The sequence below is a fragment of the Bos javanicus genome, chromosome 24, assembly GCF_032452875.1.
Source record: "Bos javanicus breed banteng chromosome 24, ARS-OSU_banteng_1.0, whole genome shotgun sequence".
NCBI classification, from domain to species: Eukaryota; Metazoa; Chordata; class Mammalia; order Artiodactyla; family Bovidae; genus Bos; species Bos javanicus.
Window position 1 is genome coordinate 20,496,085 of NC_083891.1, and position 18,982 is coordinate 20,515,066.

General features: G+C 42.9%; 1 protein-coding gene across 10 annotated transcripts in view; it reads right to left on the reverse strand.

Moving 5' to 3' along the window:
- Window positions 1–18,982, reverse strand: part of FHOD3 (formin homology 2 domain containing 3) — a 521,499-nt gene that overhangs the window by 95,283 nt on the left and 407,234 nt on the right. For 8 of the 10 annotated variants that reach the window (XM_061400417.1, XM_061400420.1, XM_061400418.1 and 5 more), the window contains 3 exons: window positions 12,992–13,126; window positions 7,938–7,988; window positions 961–1,175 (listed from right to left, as the gene is read on the reverse strand). In XM_061400417.1, the coding sequence (XP_061256401.1) occupies window positions 961–1,175; window positions 7,938–7,988; window positions 12,992–13,126 (401 nt within the window). The remainder of the gene's footprint in view (window positions 1–960; window positions 1,176–7,937; window positions 7,989–12,991; window positions 13,127–18,982) is intronic. The other 2 variants (XM_061400414.1, XM_061400421.1) reach the window with 1 other exon arrangement.

Below are 18,982 nucleotides of genomic sequence, written 5' to 3' on the forward strand. Positions count from 1 at the left end.
GGAGATTGAGCCCCGAGGCTCGGAGAGCCAGCAAAGAACTGGACAGACAAGATGGTTCAGTTACAGCCAGTTCTGCTGAGGTCATGGAGTCCTGCCTTGTTTAAATTAGACTTTACGCCATATTTAGTCAACCTTCCTAGAGTTAAAAGTTTAGTGTCTCCACTGTCTTCAGTTGGCTAAGCCTACAGCAGGCTGCGAGCCATCACACTCGATTAAACCAAACCGTGCTGGCTGCAGGGTTAGTCAACATGCAGCGTTAGGCGCCTGTACCCGAGGACCATCCTCTCTGACAATGTGAAAGAAAACGGACTCACAATTTGCAGAGCCATCAGGAAATCTGCTGATGCTCCAAGGCTGCAGGGTACGATGGCACTGCTTTTCTCCAAATAAAGCTAAGACGACAGGCAGTTTCTCCAGGGAGAGCCTGTCTGTCTGCTTCTAACACAAGCATCTACACCCACCCCCATACCACAGGCCAGTCATCTTTACTATCTTCTTTTTTTTCCTTCTTCAATATTTTACTTCTGTTTGCATGAGGTCCATGTTTCTTTGTTTGCTCTGGTTAATTTTACCCTCTATCAGTGTAACTTAAACCAGACCGACAATTCCTACGGGAGGAGCAGAGCCAATAAATAGAGAACATGCAAATGACAGAGGAATAAATTAATCCTAACTTATTATCCTGTGAATTAGGATTAAATGTCAAAGTGAGTCTTATTTTCAGCATTCTCCCTTTCCAGTGATCATACACTGACAAGCTTTATAAATAATTTTGCTGTAGTAAGTGGCTTTGCAAACCCCTTGCTATTAGTGACAGCTCAGGTCACAGCCACCCCTGAAGCTTCCCATTAGCTGCCTGCCTCTCAGTATGAGTTTGCACGTTGGGATGGTTCCTGCTGCCTAGAAGCCTGTCTGATGTTAATTACCGCATCAGTTCCCCTCTCCTCTCCCTTCACTCACCTTGGGGATGCTGAGGCGTTCCTGGGGAGGAGGATGATACCGTGGGAACCTCCTGCGAGTCTAGAGATGAAGGGCTACGACCCAGGGGGGCGGGGGAGGCGGGGGCTGCCGGTGAGGTCAGGTCCAAGGAGAGGTCAGCTCTGCCCCGGCTCGCACTCCGGCTTCTCAGCTCCTTCTCATGCGCCTCAGCTGCCAACTGCTCCAAGTATTTGTATCTGAAAGTTAAATTCCAAAGGGTTTCCGTAAAAAGAAAGAGGAGCCCGTGGCTGGTGCTTGTTTATGGATGAAACACCTGCAGAGTGAGCTGGTTTCCTGATGCAAAGAGCACAGCGCAGGGCTGGCTGGAGGGCCCGTCTGCCAAAAACACCCAGCAAAGCCAAGATGCTAATGATTAAAAATCCTGCATCATTCATAACCAAACAAATTGGGGGAAGTGGTAACATCACAGTCTCCAGATACCAGATCACTGCTGCAGAATCCTAGTTTGCTCTATTAGGAAACATTTGTGCAAACAAGCCAAACAGCAATAATGACCATCAAAAAAGCCCCAACAGTGACAGCTGAAAACCACACGCCCTCAGAGCTCGCAGCTGTGAAATGGGAGGGTGCCTTGGTGCAGCAGACAGGAACAATGCCCCAAAATACCAAAAGGTTGTTGGATGAAGCCTTCCCTGGATTTCTGAACCTGCTTCAACGCTAACAGCAATGTGACTGGAATTCACTTTGTTCTCTCCGTGTCGACCATGGAAAGTTTTTTATATTCTAAAATATTTCTGAGTAGGACTCAGACATCCAATAGCTTGGCCCTGACGTCACATATAGTTTATTCATCAAAGTCAGTTTAAAAGAACAAAGATACATCTGTTTTGCATTTCAGGCAGGCAGAACCCACTAACTGTTTATTAAGACCAGCTACCAATCATATTCCTCATAGAGTGCTTTATAGATCAGACCAAAATAACTCTGAAATATGTGCCTCTTCCAGATGTCTGCTAATTTTACCCATCATTATTTGTTCAGGAATAAATTCATGAACTCAGCTGTAGCAGGTTTTTGACTATCATGTGTGCGTGCATGCTAAGTCGCTTCAGTGGTGTCTGACTCTTTTGCAATCCTATGGACTCTCGCCCACCAGACTCCTCCGTCCATGGGATTCTCCAGGAAAGAATACTGGAGTGAGTTGCCATGCCCAACTTCAGGGAAGCTTCCTGATCTAGGGATCAAACCCACGTCTCCGATGTCTCTTGCATTGGCAGGCGGGTTCTTTACCACCGGCGCCACCTGGGAAACCCCTTTTGACTATCATATCCACCACAAAACTTTGCAAATGCTTATTCCAGACCCTCACTCACATCCGCCTAAACTCACTGCTTCAGTTACTTCCCAAGGGCAAGCCCCCGGCCCTAGACCCTGTAGCCCCTACCCAGACACTGCACACACGGCGCTCTTACTTCAGCTGGATAAGAAAGGCAGAGCACACACATTGAACCTTTTAAAAGAATGCCTTTAGAAAGCACACATTTCTTCATCCATCCTTCAGGGGGCGTGGCTCCCAGGTCTACAGTCATCACAGCTCTCCCGCCAGGCCCCGGGACAGGCTCGCACGCGCATCTTCCCCAGGGGGGGCCTGTCCTGACCACCACAGCTGGAAGCGATCTTGCCCTTGCCTCTGAACTCATGTCGGATATGTAGCCCATTCAACTCAGATGGCATTTTACATTTACTGCCTGGCATATTTAGTCATCTTTTCACATGTGTATGTCTGTTTTCAAAAAGCAGATGATAGGACTTTTTGAGAACAGGAAGATCATCATCCTCAGTTCTTTCCCTGGGTGCCGTGCATTCATGGGCTGATGGGAAGGAGGCAAAGAACCCCCCAGGAGCAGCCCACGTGCTCTCATCTCCCTGCGGCCCAGGGCGCCAGAGGGCAGGGCCATGGATTTCACTTTCTTGCGGAGTGAGCTTACTTTCCTGGTGACTCTCTGCTAAAACGGATGATGTGGATCTGCATTTACAAATGTCTGTCTCATGGTTAACAGGGTGAAACTCAACCCAGAAAGAAAGCTTTAGAGACTCTGGACTTTCCTTGCCAACAACGTCATCTCTCAAAAAGTAGGAAAAGTACCATAAAGGAGATATTTCTGAAGTTAATGCAGATGGGCCCCAAAAAACTACCAGGTGGTGAAAGTGACAGGAATCATGGAAGACAGTGGTCTTGAGGGCAAGTGTCGGGGCCTGTATTTTATTATGAAAGGGCTGGGGGCAAATGGAAGGCCAGGAAGGCTGGGAGGCCAGGAGATCACATGACGGGCCCACGTGTCCCCGTGTGGAGTCCAAGTGGCGAGGGCAGGGGGCAGGAGGAATCCAGGGCAAACAAGAGGGTCTGGACATGTCCCAGAGATGGGGATCCTAGAGGAGGGAAGCCATGCTCTAGCAAAATCAGGGAGAGAAGTAACGAAGCCCCACACAGAAGGCTTCAGGCCAGGAGGACAACCCATCACCAACCTCCATTTCTGCCAGCCCCACCCTAGCCTCTCTGGTCCCCTCCCTGTGGGAAGCCAGGCTGGTAGGTATGTGCTGGCAGCCAAAGGGTTCACCCCATTTTCAGGGGGGACCCCAGGGGGTCCAGGGTCTGGATAGACTTCTCAAAGACTATTCCTGTGCACCTCTTGGCTCATGGATGTCACCCCTGAGGATCCCTGAGACAGGCAGAGGGGACGAGTCAGGGGTTTAATCTGACTTGTTTTTAAGATCTTTAGATGACAGACAAAAATGGCAGGATTTAGGGTTAAGGGGTCAGTTCTATAGACAAAGAGTGCTGGAGGCTAGTTGCACAAAAATGTGAATGTATTTAACACTACTGGATTATACATTTTAAAATGGTTAAAACAGTAAGTTATATGTTATGTACACTTTTCCACAATTAACATTAAAACACGGCAGAGGTGGGGAGGCCCAAGTGTCAAGAGCCGCTATGTTTCTGTATTCCTGCGATGGGTGGAGTGGTGATGGGCATGCTTGGGGAGCGCCAGGCTACCCAGCGTGGAGACCTTCAAGCTCGGCAACCTCTCCTGCCCCATGGACACCTCTGGCAAAACCTGGGGAGGAAGCTGGACCTCTATCCCGACCTTCCCTGCGAGAGTGATCTAAGTGGTGCTCGATCCTAGGAGCCCCCCAGCCCATTTGATGACGGTCATGCCTCGGCTGCCTAGCAACACTGCCTCCAATCAACAGATTCTGATGTAGCCTCCTAGGAACAAAGTACTGGGTTTCTATCAACAGACTATGCCCCCGACTCAAAATACTTTTCATTTCGCCTACCCTCGTTGAAACATTCTCATTATCTTGCCTCTGTCCACATCTAATTCATTTATCTTTTCATTATTTATTAAATATTCTGTTGAGTGCCTGTCATGTGCTAAAAACTAAAAGCACTCAGTTCAGTCAGCTCAGTCGCTCAGTCGTGTCTGACTCTTTACGACCCTATGAACTGCAGCACGCCAGACTTCCCTGTCCATTACAAACTCCCAGAGCTTGCTCAAATCTAAATTATTAAATCTCTAGTAGGCACTAGAAACCCTGCATGACTTTTCACTGCACCTACTTACTAATGACTCTTCCTGCCACCCAAGTGCTTGGAAATTCTCCCTTAAACCAAAACCTGGCTCCCTCTAACTTCTAGTCTGTCCTCAGATCATGTTCAGAATCTGCTCTTATTGCTTCAGGATCACTGTGATGCATGATTTCCTAAATCCTTGCCCAGTCCCAGCCATCCCCTTTGCACTCTGTCCTCAGAACCTCTGCTTCCCATAAGGCACCTCCTCTCCAAGTCCTGCCAGCTCCCTCAGACCACTCTCACCCTGACCTCCATCCCAATCCAACGATTCCCAGCCCAGATCTCATTCCTTATCACCCCTAAAAAAGAATCATTCATGAACATCAAGTCAATCAATATCAGACAGAGACTTTCTTATAAATACTTACAAAAAATTAGAAATAGACCAGACAGAGACTTACTCTGGATCTGCACCATTATCAGTAAAACAGCTTACCTAAAATTATGGAATGGGATGACATGAAATTTTAAAATTAAAAATTAAACCAAATTTGTATGCATGGCCATTACCCCTCAAAATAGCAAAATGACATTCATCTCATTATACTAGGTTATATGAACCTCAAAACCTCTCTGCTGTGAGTCTGGCTGTCTTTTCTGAGTCATGGGACCAAACAAACATGCCTGGCTCCACCCTGAAAGAGTTAACAGATGGAGTTCTCTTCCATGTCTCTTTCCACCTCTGATCTCCATTAGTTTTCCCATCCATTTCCAAGTTCCATTATAACTTGGAAATCTTATCTTTTCCTGGCTTACCAGGAACTCCCAATTGCTTTCCAACAAGGGATGAAAGTATATCTCCCTCACTTCCATCTTTACCAGGTAATTCAAACAGCCAACTAACCAGGAAAAGTGGCTGGTCCAAATCAAAGGAAAACACTTGGCTGCTTCCCCAAATCTCAGGTAAACAGAAAGGCAGGCTGTACAGAAAGAACCCCACATGGGGCCATGGAGAACCCGATCCCACACCAGCTAAGAAGACCCAGGGTGGTGGGTGGTGTCGGGGAGAGAGTGGAGGCCAGAGAAGAGGAGTAGAAACCTCCTCTGCGTGAGTTTTCCAGGTAAGTGATGCTCTACTTCAGGGGAAAGAGTAGTAAATAATATGCAGAATGAGGCAGCCCTCAGCAATTTGGAAAAAACTAGATTCCAGTCTGAACCAGCTCAGATCTTGATGCACACAGTACCTGGTCTTCTCTCCAGGAGCTTTAAAGTCTTGCCTGTACAGATACAACATGACTGTCAAGTTGTCCAAAAGCTCAAAAAAGTTCAGAGTCCAGAGGGAAAGCTAAAAGATACAACTTGATTTCTTTTTTAAGATTTTTTTTTATGTGAACCATTTTTTTTTTTTAGTCTTTATTGAATTTGTTATAATTTTGCTTCTGTTTTATGTTCTGGTCTCTCGGTCATGAGGCATGTGGGATCCTAGCTCCCTGACCATGGATCGAACCCATACCTCCTGCATTAGAAGGTAAAGTCTTAACCACTAGACTAGCAAGGGAGTCCTAAAATTTGATTTCTTAAACCAGGGTATATGTCATGTCCTCCAGTGTAACAAAAAACAAAAAACAGGTACTTACTAGAGTTTCTTTACCAGCATCTTTTACTATAAATGTGCTGGCCACAACTGGTTATCAGGATGGCAATAATCTAATAGAACACTGGAATTAAAGTAATGCCATGGTTTTGTTTATGAGGCCGACGTAAGCATCTAACTTTTAATTGAACACAGACAGTCTCCACTCTTCCCTGTCTGAGACTGTCCTGATCTATTTAGCTGATGGTGTCTAAAAAAAATTAGCACAATTCCACTTTTTATTGGCATAGTTCAGAGACTGATTGGTTCCGGACTGGCTCTGGTATGAGCCCAGCCTTTCCAGTCTCTCTGTGCAGTAACCCCCACCTGGTGGTAGAGGGAATAACTGCAGGCTGGACAGCTGTTCAGTCGCACAGTTGGGTCTGATCTTTGTGACCCATGGACTGTAGCAAGCCAGGCCTCCCTGTCTCTCACCATCTCCCTAAGTTTGCCCAAGTTCATGTCCATTGCATCTGTGATGCCATCCAACCATCTTATCCTCTGACAACCTCTTCTCCTTCTGTCCTCAATCTGTCCCAGCATCAGGGACTTTTCCAATGAATTAGCTGTTTGCATCAGATGACCAACATACTGGAGTTTCAGCTTCAGCATCAGTCCTTCCAACGAGAATTCAGGGTTGATTTCCCTTACGATTGACTGGTTTGATCTCACTGCTGTCCAAAGGACTCTCAGGAGTCTTTTCCAGCACCACAGTTCAAAGGCATCAATTCTTTGGCACTCTGCTTTCTTTACGGTCCAGCTCTCACAACTGTACAGCTGGACAGTTGTGTCCAGCTAGGAGTAAACTTGCATTTTGCTGGTCTACTTCCAAAAACAATTTCCTCTGCTTATCTAAGTTTACCAGACACTGAATATATTAACTTGATATGGTTTAAAGGGATCCAAAGTATGTTGCCATTGAAATGAACAAACTGGTTTAACAGCTTAAATATTTTAAAGCTGTTGGTTCTTTTGCTCCTTTATTCAATTGTTGGTTGTTGGTTAGTTGCTAAGTCATGTCTGACTCTTTGCAACCCCATGGACTGTAGTCCACCAGGCTGAGCCTGGGAATCTCTAGGCAAGAATACTGGAGCGGGTTGCCATTTCCTTCTCCATGGGATCTTTCCAACCCAGGGATCAAACCCATGTCTCCTGCATTGCTGGCAGATTCTTTACCACTGAGCTACCAGGGAAGCCTCATTTATTCAATACATTCTTCCTAAGTGTCTGCTACCTGCAAGCCCTATGGCAGGCACTGGGACACCCAGGAAAACCAGGTATGGTTCCTGCCATGCAGGAACTGAGTACAGTTCAGTAAGGGGATGGGTAAGTGGTCAGGCACCTCCAGGGAGAATCTCGGGAGGGTCTGGCACCCTAGCTAGTGCCTGGCATAGTGTGTGGGCTCAAATATTTGTTGAAGAAATGCTGAACAAATGACTTGGAAACACACAGGAGGGACACCTAACCCAGGCTCAACAGTGGTAGTAAAAAGACATTTAAAATATATACCACATGTCAATAAGCTAAACTATATGTTTATTTGGAGAAGAGTTTTGGAGGAACAGACACATATATCTCACACCATGATGGCACTAAATAATTAATCTGTACTTTCTTGGAAAATGGAGATAACCAGGACACTCTATTCTGCAAAATGCCAGCTCCCAAGGTCTTAGGTCTTAGGTGAAGCTATTGTATTTTAACTACCAAAGTCTCCTCTGCCGGCTTCGTTAAGAGTGACACGTCACATGCCATTTGGTTACAATGGGAAAGAAGAGATATACAAACCTTTCTTCTCTTGCTTGTCTTTGTTCTTCTCTTTTGTCTAAATACTCTCGGCTAATGGAAGTATGCAAAACAAACAAAATGGGGAAGGAAAACAATAGAATTAGAGGCTCATAAAATTGCCAAGAAATTATTAACAGAGTACATCATGAAAGCTATCATCTCAGAAATGGAAAGTGGTTATTGTTAAATTTTTAAAATATAAACATAAAGGCTATACTTTAAAAGTACTACATTTTTCTATAAAATCACAGGGATGAAAACAAGGGATTACTGGATTCACTCAGAACTCTAAATACTCTTCAGAAAGAAGACTTTAAGTATTTGGGGAAGAGGGGTGAGACAAAAAGATTTTTAAAAGGTAAACCAAGTCATCAATAAGATATGGCAATGACAAGCAAGCAATAGTATTCAGCGGTGAGTACCACACAGCCAAGCTCTGGTAACTCCCCAACATTCCCCTCAAGATTTAAATCTGGGTGGGCCCAAGTGTCTTGGCCAATTTGTACTGCACTCTACAGTTTAGATATTCCTGCCACAGCCCAAGATTCTTCCTCTGAATCCCTCACACTTCAGTTTCTAAGCAGAGATCACTGGAAGCTTTTGTGCATTCTCTCTTGTCTTTATCCATAATATGCCCAAATCTGTCTCGTCTTAATGCTTGTTTGTCTGTTTCTCCTGGTGAGGTTCCAACTTGAATCTAAGTCTAAGACTATGTGGTCAGTCCCTTCTCAGTAAACTATTTGTTTTCCTGGAGCACTGTGACATCACAGTTTTCTACACTGAACCTCATAAGGTAGCTTAAGTACTCCACCCCTCTGGGCACTGATAACCTGGATATAAAGGGATAGTAAGAGCAACTAAACCAGGTTAGGAGGGGGGAGAAAAAGCAACAAAGGCACAAATGTGTTATCATTTATAAACATCCATTCTCATCACTTACCACACTAGAAATAACATTTCCCATAACCCGGGAAAATTATGATAATATTCAACAAAAATAACAACAGATAAGAATGCTTTGCAAAGAAAACAGCACAAGGAACATGAATAACTTATATCAATGAGGTGGCTGATAAAGGGTCAGCCATATGGCTAATCCCAGGCATGATTCTATAAAGCTTTTCCTATTTCCTTCTTTGAATTTCTTTTCATTCACATCCTCAGATTTTCAGGATAGAATTGAAATCATCATAATCAGTAGTTCTGTGTGGTCTGTACAATAATCAGCATTCCTTTCTAGACAGGCTTATTTTGCCAGGATCTCACTATGCTCTTAAACGATGAGTGAGATTCTTTGGTGACCAAGAGAAAACAGTGAATAGCTAGTTATGAGCATGGTCTCTGAAGATGAGGTTGCCCAGGTCTAATTCTTACTACCAATATATGGGCCGAATACATATTACAATGGACTCTTATCCTATTCTTCTGGGACTTCAAAGACACAAATGCTAATATGTATTATTTTATGAGTCCATCAGACACTGTTCTTTTTTTTTTTTCCAATATTTCGTTTCGTCTTTCAGATCGGATAATTTCTGTTGTTTTATCTTCAAATTCACTGACTTTTCTCTCATTTCTATTCTGCGGCTGAAACCATTCAAAGCCTTTTTTATTTTGGTTATTGTATTTTCTGCTTCTCTATGTATTTCCATTTGCTTCTTCTTTATATTTTCCATCTCTTTGCAGAAACTTTTCATTTGTTTCAAAAGCATTTGCCTTTACATCTTAGAACATGTTTATAACAGCTGCTTTAAAGTCTGTGTCTGATAATGACAACATCTATGTCCTTTTGTGTTCAGCATATTTTGATTCTCTTTTCCCTTTGAAGATTTTTTTTTCCTGGATTCCGATGACAAATTGTTTTGGATTGCATTCTGTATATTTTAAATATTTTGCAATGTGACTCAGAGCCTTATTTAAATTCTATGAAGAATCTTGATTGTTTTCCTTTAGTGGGCAATCAACCACGTTAGGCTCAGCCTATAAGCTCTGACTGCCTTCTGATATTGGTTCCAGCATTAGATCAGTTCTCAAATATTTTTAATGCTATTCCTATCAGGTCCTCATATGCACCACCCTGTGGCCAGTCTGATACCTAAGTGTGTTCCACTCTGAACTTAGTTTTCCAAGTTTGTGGTATCCTGTTTAGGTTCTGAGTCACATGTGCACAAACTAGAGATGACCTCTGGATTGCTCTCTTGACCTCTCTACTTTTTATAACTTTCCCATTATTTTCTGGACTCCTAACTTATGTCTCCCTTCCTGGTCCTCTGGGCAAAAAACTTGGGCTTTACTTTCCCTGCTCTGCTACAGGCTTTCAGTACCTCCATCTGCTTACAGGGCAATGCAGCAGAAGGAGACATGGAGAAAAGAAGTGTTCTTGCATCACACTCTTCTGAGCACAGGAAGGGTTCCCTCCCTGAGTTTTAGGCACCTGCCTGGACACTAATGTCATCACTGTGCTTCTGTAACCATATTGCTTGGAGGCTGGCAGAGATACAAAGAAAAAAATAAGATGAAACAGGAGACTTCTGAACTCTCCAACCCTCAGGAATTCCTTTTGCTGCTCCTCATCAGAGGGACTGATGCTGAAGCTCCAATATTTTGGCCACCTGATGCAAAGAGTCAACTTATTGGAAAAGATCACAACGCTGGGAAAGATTGAGGGCAGGAGAAGGGGTGACAGAGGATGAGATGTTTGAATGACATCGCCAACTCAACGGACATGAGTTTGAGCAAACTCTGGGTGACAGTGAAGGAGGGAAGCCTGGTGTGCTGCAGTTCATGGTTGGCAAAGGGTCAGACATGACTTAGTGACTGAACAACGACAACAGTCCGGAAAAAGAGGCGTTCCCTTAGAGCCCTTTCAGCTCACACCTGGCATGTGCTTCTGGGTTTGGGGACGCTTCTGAGTCATGCCATGTGATACTGAAGGGGAAAATGGTGAACTCTCCCTGGTTTTGGTGGAACTTTGAATGCTAGCCTCCATCCCCAATTCACCTGCTCCCTTTTCCAGTTCAGAGTTTTCAGCGCTCCATGCTTTCAATCTGTCCATGACTGATGGCTGCACTGCGTGATGGCATAAAAGAGACAGGAGGGAGCATGCTGATTTCATCTTTCCCAGATCTGGAACCTTGTTTTAAGAGGTTTTCAATCAAAACCTTAAATGTGTAAGCTAATCTCTGAATTTTCCATGTGTTTCAGTCAGATGCTCTGCTGCTATTTGGTGGTGAAATATGTGGCTCTCTCAGAAAGCCCTGAATCATGAGCATCTAACCTGTTCCAGTAGTTTTACAAATTGGTTTTTCCAAAAGTGACAACTTCCAGAGCTACCTCATGAGAAATGGTGCATACAGGTCTGGCCTTTCCATGTATCATTTGGTAGAAATCTGACAGCTCAAGGTACACCATACAAATATGGTGTGATAATGATGTTGGAAGGAATGATGCTAAAGCTGAAACTCCAGTACTTTGGCCACCTCATGTGAAGAGCTGACTCACTGGAAAAGACTCTGATGCTGGGAGGGATTGGGGGCAGGACGAGAAGGGGATGACAGAGGATGAGATGGCTGGATGGCATCACTGACTCGATGGACGTGAGTCTCAGTGAACTCCGGGAGTTGGTGATGGACAGGGAAGCCTGGAGTGCTGCGATTCATGGGGTCGCAAAGAGTCGGACACGACTGAGCGATTGATCTGATCTGAATGATGTTGCTTTACTTCATGCAGCTTGTGAATCCCCATCTTAAAAAAGTCAGGATTAGTTTTTTTACCCACCAGACTTGGGATACTTGTTTTCATATAGTAGTGAGTTACGGTTAAGGCAAGTTCACAGCTCTGCTCATCTCTATGACTATATAGAGGCTTCTCAGGTGGCAGTAGTGCTTAAGAACCTGCCTGCCAATGCAGGGAGCATAAGAGATGCAGGTTTGATTCCTGGGTCAGGAAGACACCCTGGAGGAGGAAATGGCAACCCACTCCAGTATTCTTGCCTGGAAAATCCCATGAACAGAGGAGTCTATACTCTTATTGGCGGCTGGGAAAAAAAAAAAGCATTATTGAACTTGTAAATCCTCGCTGACAATGCTTTATATCCTTCGTAGATTTCACTGTGAGTAATTGATCAAAGACTGTTTCCCAAAAAAACTGAAGGGAAGAAACAGGAAGTGGAGATGGGAGAGAAATAAGAAGAAAAAAGAGTGTAGAAACTATGGGAGAGATGAATGGAAGATGAAGGAGGGCGGAGGAAGGAGATGGAGAAGGCAAGAGGGAAGGAGGGAAAAGACAAAGGGAAGAAAGGAAGAGTAGGAGGAATGAAAGGTGTGAGAAAAGATGAACCAAGTGTCCAGCATTTTAAAAAGAACTCCACAGCATGAACCCAGGCTAGAGGAGTGTTAGGATGTGGATCAAGAGGATGGGGGGAAAGGTTGATCTGACTGAAGGAGAAAAGGAGAGATCCTGGATTCAGCAGAGCAGACAGGCCAAGACACAGAAGCTGGAGTGGGCCACCCAAGAACACATCTTTAGAGCTGGACAGAGACCAAAGAGACCAGGGGGGACAATGGCCTGGGACTAATCAATACAATGCCTTCTTCTCTCCAACAGGAGGAAATACTATTGCCTTAAAAAAATATGAAATATTGCTACAAGGAGTAAGAAACCAGGAAGTGGGAAAGCATTTTCTTTTAGGTGTCCAATAGAATATGAATAAAACATGAATAGCTTCAGGGGAAAATGTCAAATTAAGCCAATTAGGTCCTCTGCCTTCAGGAAGGCCTGGATAAAACCATTTTAGATAATGAAGGCCCCAAGAACACACAGGCCTTAATTGAATCTGGCTGGCTGGCTCTGTTTCCTGCCATAGGTTAAAAGAAGACAGGCCACAAGAAACTAGATCAAGCCTGTTTCAGGCTTGCTCTTCTTGAAAACAGAGGCAGCGTCGGAAGCAAGCATATTAATCCCTAATCCTTTAATACCAGTATTAACCATATGCAACAGTGAAAGCATGTGCTTTAATTTTCAGTTCATTAAAAAAATTTTTAAATCCATCTTACCTGAATTTGTTTCTTTCCTCTCGTTCTATTCTCTGCAACCTTTCCTCTCTCTCCTGTCGCCGCCTCTCTCTCTCTGCTGCCAAGGACTCTTGGTGCTGTCTAAAGGATGACGTGAGAAGACCACTCACTGATGACCTAAAGATACAACAAGTCAATGTTTGAGTGGCTCGTCCAGTGATTAAAAGGACTAATGTAGGAATCAGTCAGCCTTGGTTAGAACTGAGGGTCTGCCAGTACCTAGGTAATGGGTGGGGGAAATTACTGAGTGTCTCAGGACTTCTGTTCCAAGATCTTCATCTGTAAATGGAGATAAGTAACTTGCTTTACATGCTCAGAGGAGAAAAAGGCGATAATGCATATAAAATACCAAGCAGCAGGCTTGGCATATAAGCAGTCATCAATAATGAGTGATATTATTATCAAAAAGTATTCCAGGATATGCTTAAAATATAAATACATATTCTCTCCATACACACACACACGCACATTTTAAAACTGGTTTCTGATAAGACTCTGATGACCTGGAAGAAACATTCAGCTTAAAACTGTTTTCTCTTTTACGTGTACTAAAAATATTTTGCCATATACCTATTTCTTAATATACATCCCCAAATAATTGTATCATCTTAAAACAAGGTATTGGGATGACAGATAAGGAGGAAAAAAAAATGTCAATGGTCTGAAATCTGAACGGAATTAAGGAAATTTCATTTCCATGTCAAGAAGTGTCCATGAACAAGCAGCTTGTTCAAAGGACAGCACTTGATTATTGATGATACCACACAAATAATCTGGACTGTTCACTTAAGATGCTGTGATGGGGATGGTCGGCTATGTGAAGGCCTTAGTGAAGAATAAGAGGGGAACCACAGAAAATTTTAAGTCAGGAGAATGGATGGAAGAAAGCAAAATTAGGGAACTATATGAAAAATAAAGAAGAGGCTTAGCTGGGAAGGAGAGTCTGTTGGACCTCTGGGGAATAATAAAATCTGTTACAGACAACCGAACCTTTGTTTATTGGGAAAACGTCTAAACTAAGACACAAATATTTCTGATATATAGCTTGGGTGATAGCCTACTTGAATTTGATGAATATGCCTGCCTCGTGGGGAACACAAGGTCCCTCAGCACAGGAGAAAGATGTGACTATTGCAGCACACACATTCTGCCGTAAGTCGTACAGCTGTTCTCCCTAGAAAAGGTGAGTCACCTCTGGCAACCCATCAGAGGTGGGAGGAGAAGCAGAGGGAAGAAACCACCATCCCCAGTTGCTCCAAGGAGGGAGTAACCAAAGCCTCTGTGAGGAGCTTTCAGCAGGACAAAGCTCTCTGCAGGAGGCTCCCTTTGTTTTGTCACTTTAGCAAAACTATATTATAACTAACCTTAAACCAGGCACCCCCAGGCTCTGCCCGAGCACACTTTTCTTTCTTGTTTTTTTTTTTTTAATTTATTTATTTTAATTGGAGGCTAATTACTTTACAATATTGTATTGGTTTTGCCATATATCAACATGAATCCACCATGGGTGTACACGAGTTCCCTATCCTGACCCCCACTCCCACCTCCCTCCCCGTACCATCCCTCTGGGTCGTCCCAGTGCACCAGCCCCAAGCATCCTGTATCCTGCATTGAACCTGGACTGGCGATTAGTTTCTTATATGATATTATACATGTTTCAATGCCATTCTCCCAAATCTCCCCACCCTCTCCCTCTCCTACAGAGTCCAAAAGACTGTTCTATACATCTGTGTCTCTTTTGCTGTCTTGCATACTGGGTTATTGTTACCATCTTTCTAAATTCCATATATATGCATTAGTATATTGTATTGGTGTTTTTCTTTCCGACTTGACTCTGTATAATAGGCTCCAGTTTCATCCACCTCATTAGAACTGATTCAAATGTATTCTTTTTAATGGCTGAGTAGTACTCCATTGTGTATGTGTACCACAGCTTTCTTATCCTTTCATCTGCTGATGGACATCTAAGTTGCTTCCATGTCCTGGCTATTATAAACAGTGTTGCGATGAACACTGGGGTACACGTGTCTCTTTCAATTCTGGTTTCCTCAGTGTGTATGCCCAGCAGTGGGATTGCTGCGTCATAAGGCAGTTCTATTTCCAGTTTTTTAAGGAATCTCCACACTGTTCTCCATAGTGGCTATACTAGTTTGCATTCCCATCAACAGTGTAAGAGGGTTCCCTTTTCTCCACAGCCTCTCCAGCATTTATTGCTTGTAGACTTTTGGATAGCAGCCATTCTGACTGGTGCCAAGCACACTTTTCAAACCTTTTGATCACACAGTATCTTGCTTCCTGTTGGTTTCTTCTTTAGATCAAAGAAGTAAAAATGAAGAATAAGTAATTAACAGACGACTATATCTTCTCCCCAGTCTCCCTGTCAGTAATCCTATGAAAAATTGTGAGAACAAGATAGCATCTAAAGAAAGATCACAAAGAGCTGATGAGCTTGCATGCAATGGGAGATGGCAATGAATCTGCATCTCTGTCTCAATGATTAAGGCTTCCCTGCTAGCTCAGTCGGTAAAGAAATCTGCCTGCAATGCAGGAGGCATGGGTTTGATCCCTGGCTTGGGAAAATTCCCTAGAGAAGGACATGGCAACCCACTCCAGTATTCTTGCCTGGAGAATCCGATGGACTGAGGAGCCTGGCAGGCAACAGTCCACGGGGTCACAAAGAATCAGACACAACTGAAGTGACTGAGCATGCACACATCTCAATGATTAAGTGAGATCACTCCCCCCTTTAATTTGGGGCACCAGGTTATATATATATATATATATATATATATATATATATATCTCTCTGCTAGGTAAAAGTTATTAATCAGGTTGCTGCTGCTGCTGCTAAGTCGATTCAGTTGTGTCCGACTCTGTGTGACCCCATAGACGGCAGCCCGCCAGGCTCCCCCGTCCCTGGGATTCTCCAGGCAAGAACACTGGAGTGGGTTGCCATTTCCTTCTCCAATGCATGAAAGTGAAAAGTGAAAGTCAAGTTGCTCAGTCATGTCAGACTCTTCTCGACCCCATGGACCCCATAATCTTTTCACAGCTGAGAAAAATCTTTGGAGTTGATTTGGGGACATGAGTCCACCTTCTCCTCAGGATGCTGGCTTTCTGATTAAAGAAACCTTTCTGTTCCTACTGGCACTTGAATCTTGAGTATTGATTTCTGAGCAGTGAGGACCCAGATCTAAGCTCAGTAACACCTACAGTCTGGGCTTACTAGGCATCTAATACATCAACTTGGATCCTTAGGCATAGAGAGAATTTTATCATCCATATAAACACAGTTATGTCTTACATAACTTCTATCTTCTTTTTGCTACTATCACATATTTCTCTTTCTGTTATATGCAGCCAAATCTAATCCACAATCAGGTGAAGGGGTTTCCTATGCCTCTCACACAGTGACTGAGAGAAACTGTTATGAGTGAAATAGACTTGCTTAACCTGATTAATTGGAGAAGGCAATGGCACCCCACTCCAGTCCTCTTGCCTGGAAAATCCCATGGGCAGAGGAGCCTGGTGGGCTGCGGTCCATGGGGTCACGTAGAGTCGGACACGACTGAGCGACTTCACTTTCACTTTTCACTTTCATGCATTGGAGAAGGAAATGGCAACCCACTCCAGTGTTCTTGCCTGGAGAATGCCAGGGATGGGGGAGCCTGGTGGGCTACCATCTATGGGGTCGCACAGAGTCAGACACGACTGAAGCGACTTAGCAGCAGCAGCAGCAACCTGATTAATAAATTGTACCTAGCAGATGAATATATATATATATATATAAAACCTGGTGCCCCAAATTAAAGAAAACATAATCTTTTCAAATACACAGAAACTATTTAAAAACTGACTGTCAATCCTGCGACAAAGTTCAAGCTCATGAGTGAATGACAAGAGTTGGTTTTCATGTGCGCTACCTTCCTAACCACAATACAATTGAGTTAAAAATAAATAACAAGAAGATACATTTAAAAAATCCATATAATTGTAAAGTTTTTAAATGTTTCTAATTAATTCAGGTCAAAGAAGAAATATACAGAAAATTAGAAAATATTCAAAGAGTATTATATCAAGACTATGTATCAAAAGACTACTTATGAAAAGACTATATATTAAAATGTTTAGGATATTTCTAAAGCATAATGAGTGGTCAACTCAACAATCTGGAAAGCAGAATGGAATTAACTCATTATTCTTAGAAATAGAAGAAAATTTTCTAAACCTGACAATGGGTATTTAGTAAAAACAAATTTTTTAAACTATGGTAAGCATCATTCCTAATGTTGAAGCATTTAAGTTTAATATTAGAAATGATAGGAGACTCCCAGAATTGCCTGTATTTGATATTATTCTGGTAGTCTTCCAGCACACTAAGATAAGATAAACAAGTAAAAGCATAAGGAAGGGAAAGAAATACAATGTCATCATTTGCAGATAATATGATCTATTTAGAAAATCCAAAAACCCTACAAGTTATTAGAATTAATAAGAGCCCAACAAGGTTTCTCAATGTAAAATGTGCAAATACTAATTGTATTTTCATATAACAGCAACAATTAATAAGTTAACTACATGGTAACTACAAATTACTTCATTATAAGAAAGACATAACGTCTTAGTAAAAGACATAAATAAATGACCTAAACAACTAGATCACATTCACATATAGAAAGATTCAATACAGTCAAGATGACAATTCTTTTTCAACTTATACAATTTCAAATCAATTTCATTCAACATTCCAAAAGGATTTTTCATGGAACATTACAAGGTGGCTCCAAAATGTTTATGGAAGAACTGAGATCCAAGGATGACCAAGACAACTTTGAATAAGAACAAAGTGGATCACTGGCCCCACTAGATATCAAGCCCATTCTAAAACCACAGTGGTTAATTGTGAATGTGGTCTTGGTGCAAGAACAGAGACATGGAATGACAGATTCATACGCAAATGGTATCTTGATTCATGATAGACATGTCATTACAGATTAGTAGGAACATAACGGATTATTTGGGCTTCCTCTGTGGCTCAGCGGTAAAGAATGTGCCTGCCAAAGCAGGAGACACAGGTTCAATCCCTGGGTGGGGAAGATCCCCTGGAGAAAGAAATGACAAACTGGTCCAGTATTCTTGCCTGGGAAATCCCATATACAGAGGAGCCTGGCAGGCTATAATCCATGGGGTCGCAAAAGAGTCAGACAGGACTTAGCAACTAAATAAAGAAACCAAAAAACGGACTATTTAACAAATGGTGCTGAGACGACTATTAGCCGTGTAAGACAAAAATACAGCAGCCCCTCCTCATGCCAAACACAAAAATAAATTCTGGGAAGTTTAAGTGAAACATGTAAAAAGCAAAACTTTACAACATCTAGATATTAGGATAGAAAAGAATTTTTTCAGACCAGAAATCCAAAAGGGCAGTCAAAAAGGGAAATTTTAATACATATGCACATGTTACATTAGTAAATTTACATACACTGAAAGACCACATAAGAATAGAGAGAAGCCGCAGCCTGGGAGAAGCTAATTGTAACACATACAGACCACAAAGTATTAGTAAGCGATACAAAGAGAACTCCTTTGAATCCATATGAAAAAGACAAACCGCCCACTGGAAAAATAGGCAAAGAAAAAATGAGCAAAAGACAGTGGGCATTTTATTGAAGAAGAAAATGAAATCACCAGTAAATACATGAACGATACTCATCTTCACTAGAGTTCAGGGAGAGGAGATGCAAGCTAAACCCACAGTGAGATACTGTTTCACACGTTCCAGGCTGCAGACTGACAAAAATTCATGCCTGAAGACACTATGCTGGTGCTGCTGCTAAGTCGCTTCAGTCGTGTCCGACTCTGTGCGACCCCATAGATGGCAGCCCACCAAGCTCCCCTGTCCCTGGGATTCTCCAGGCAAGAACACTGAAGTGGGTTGCCATTTCCTTCTCCAATGCATGAAAGTGAAAA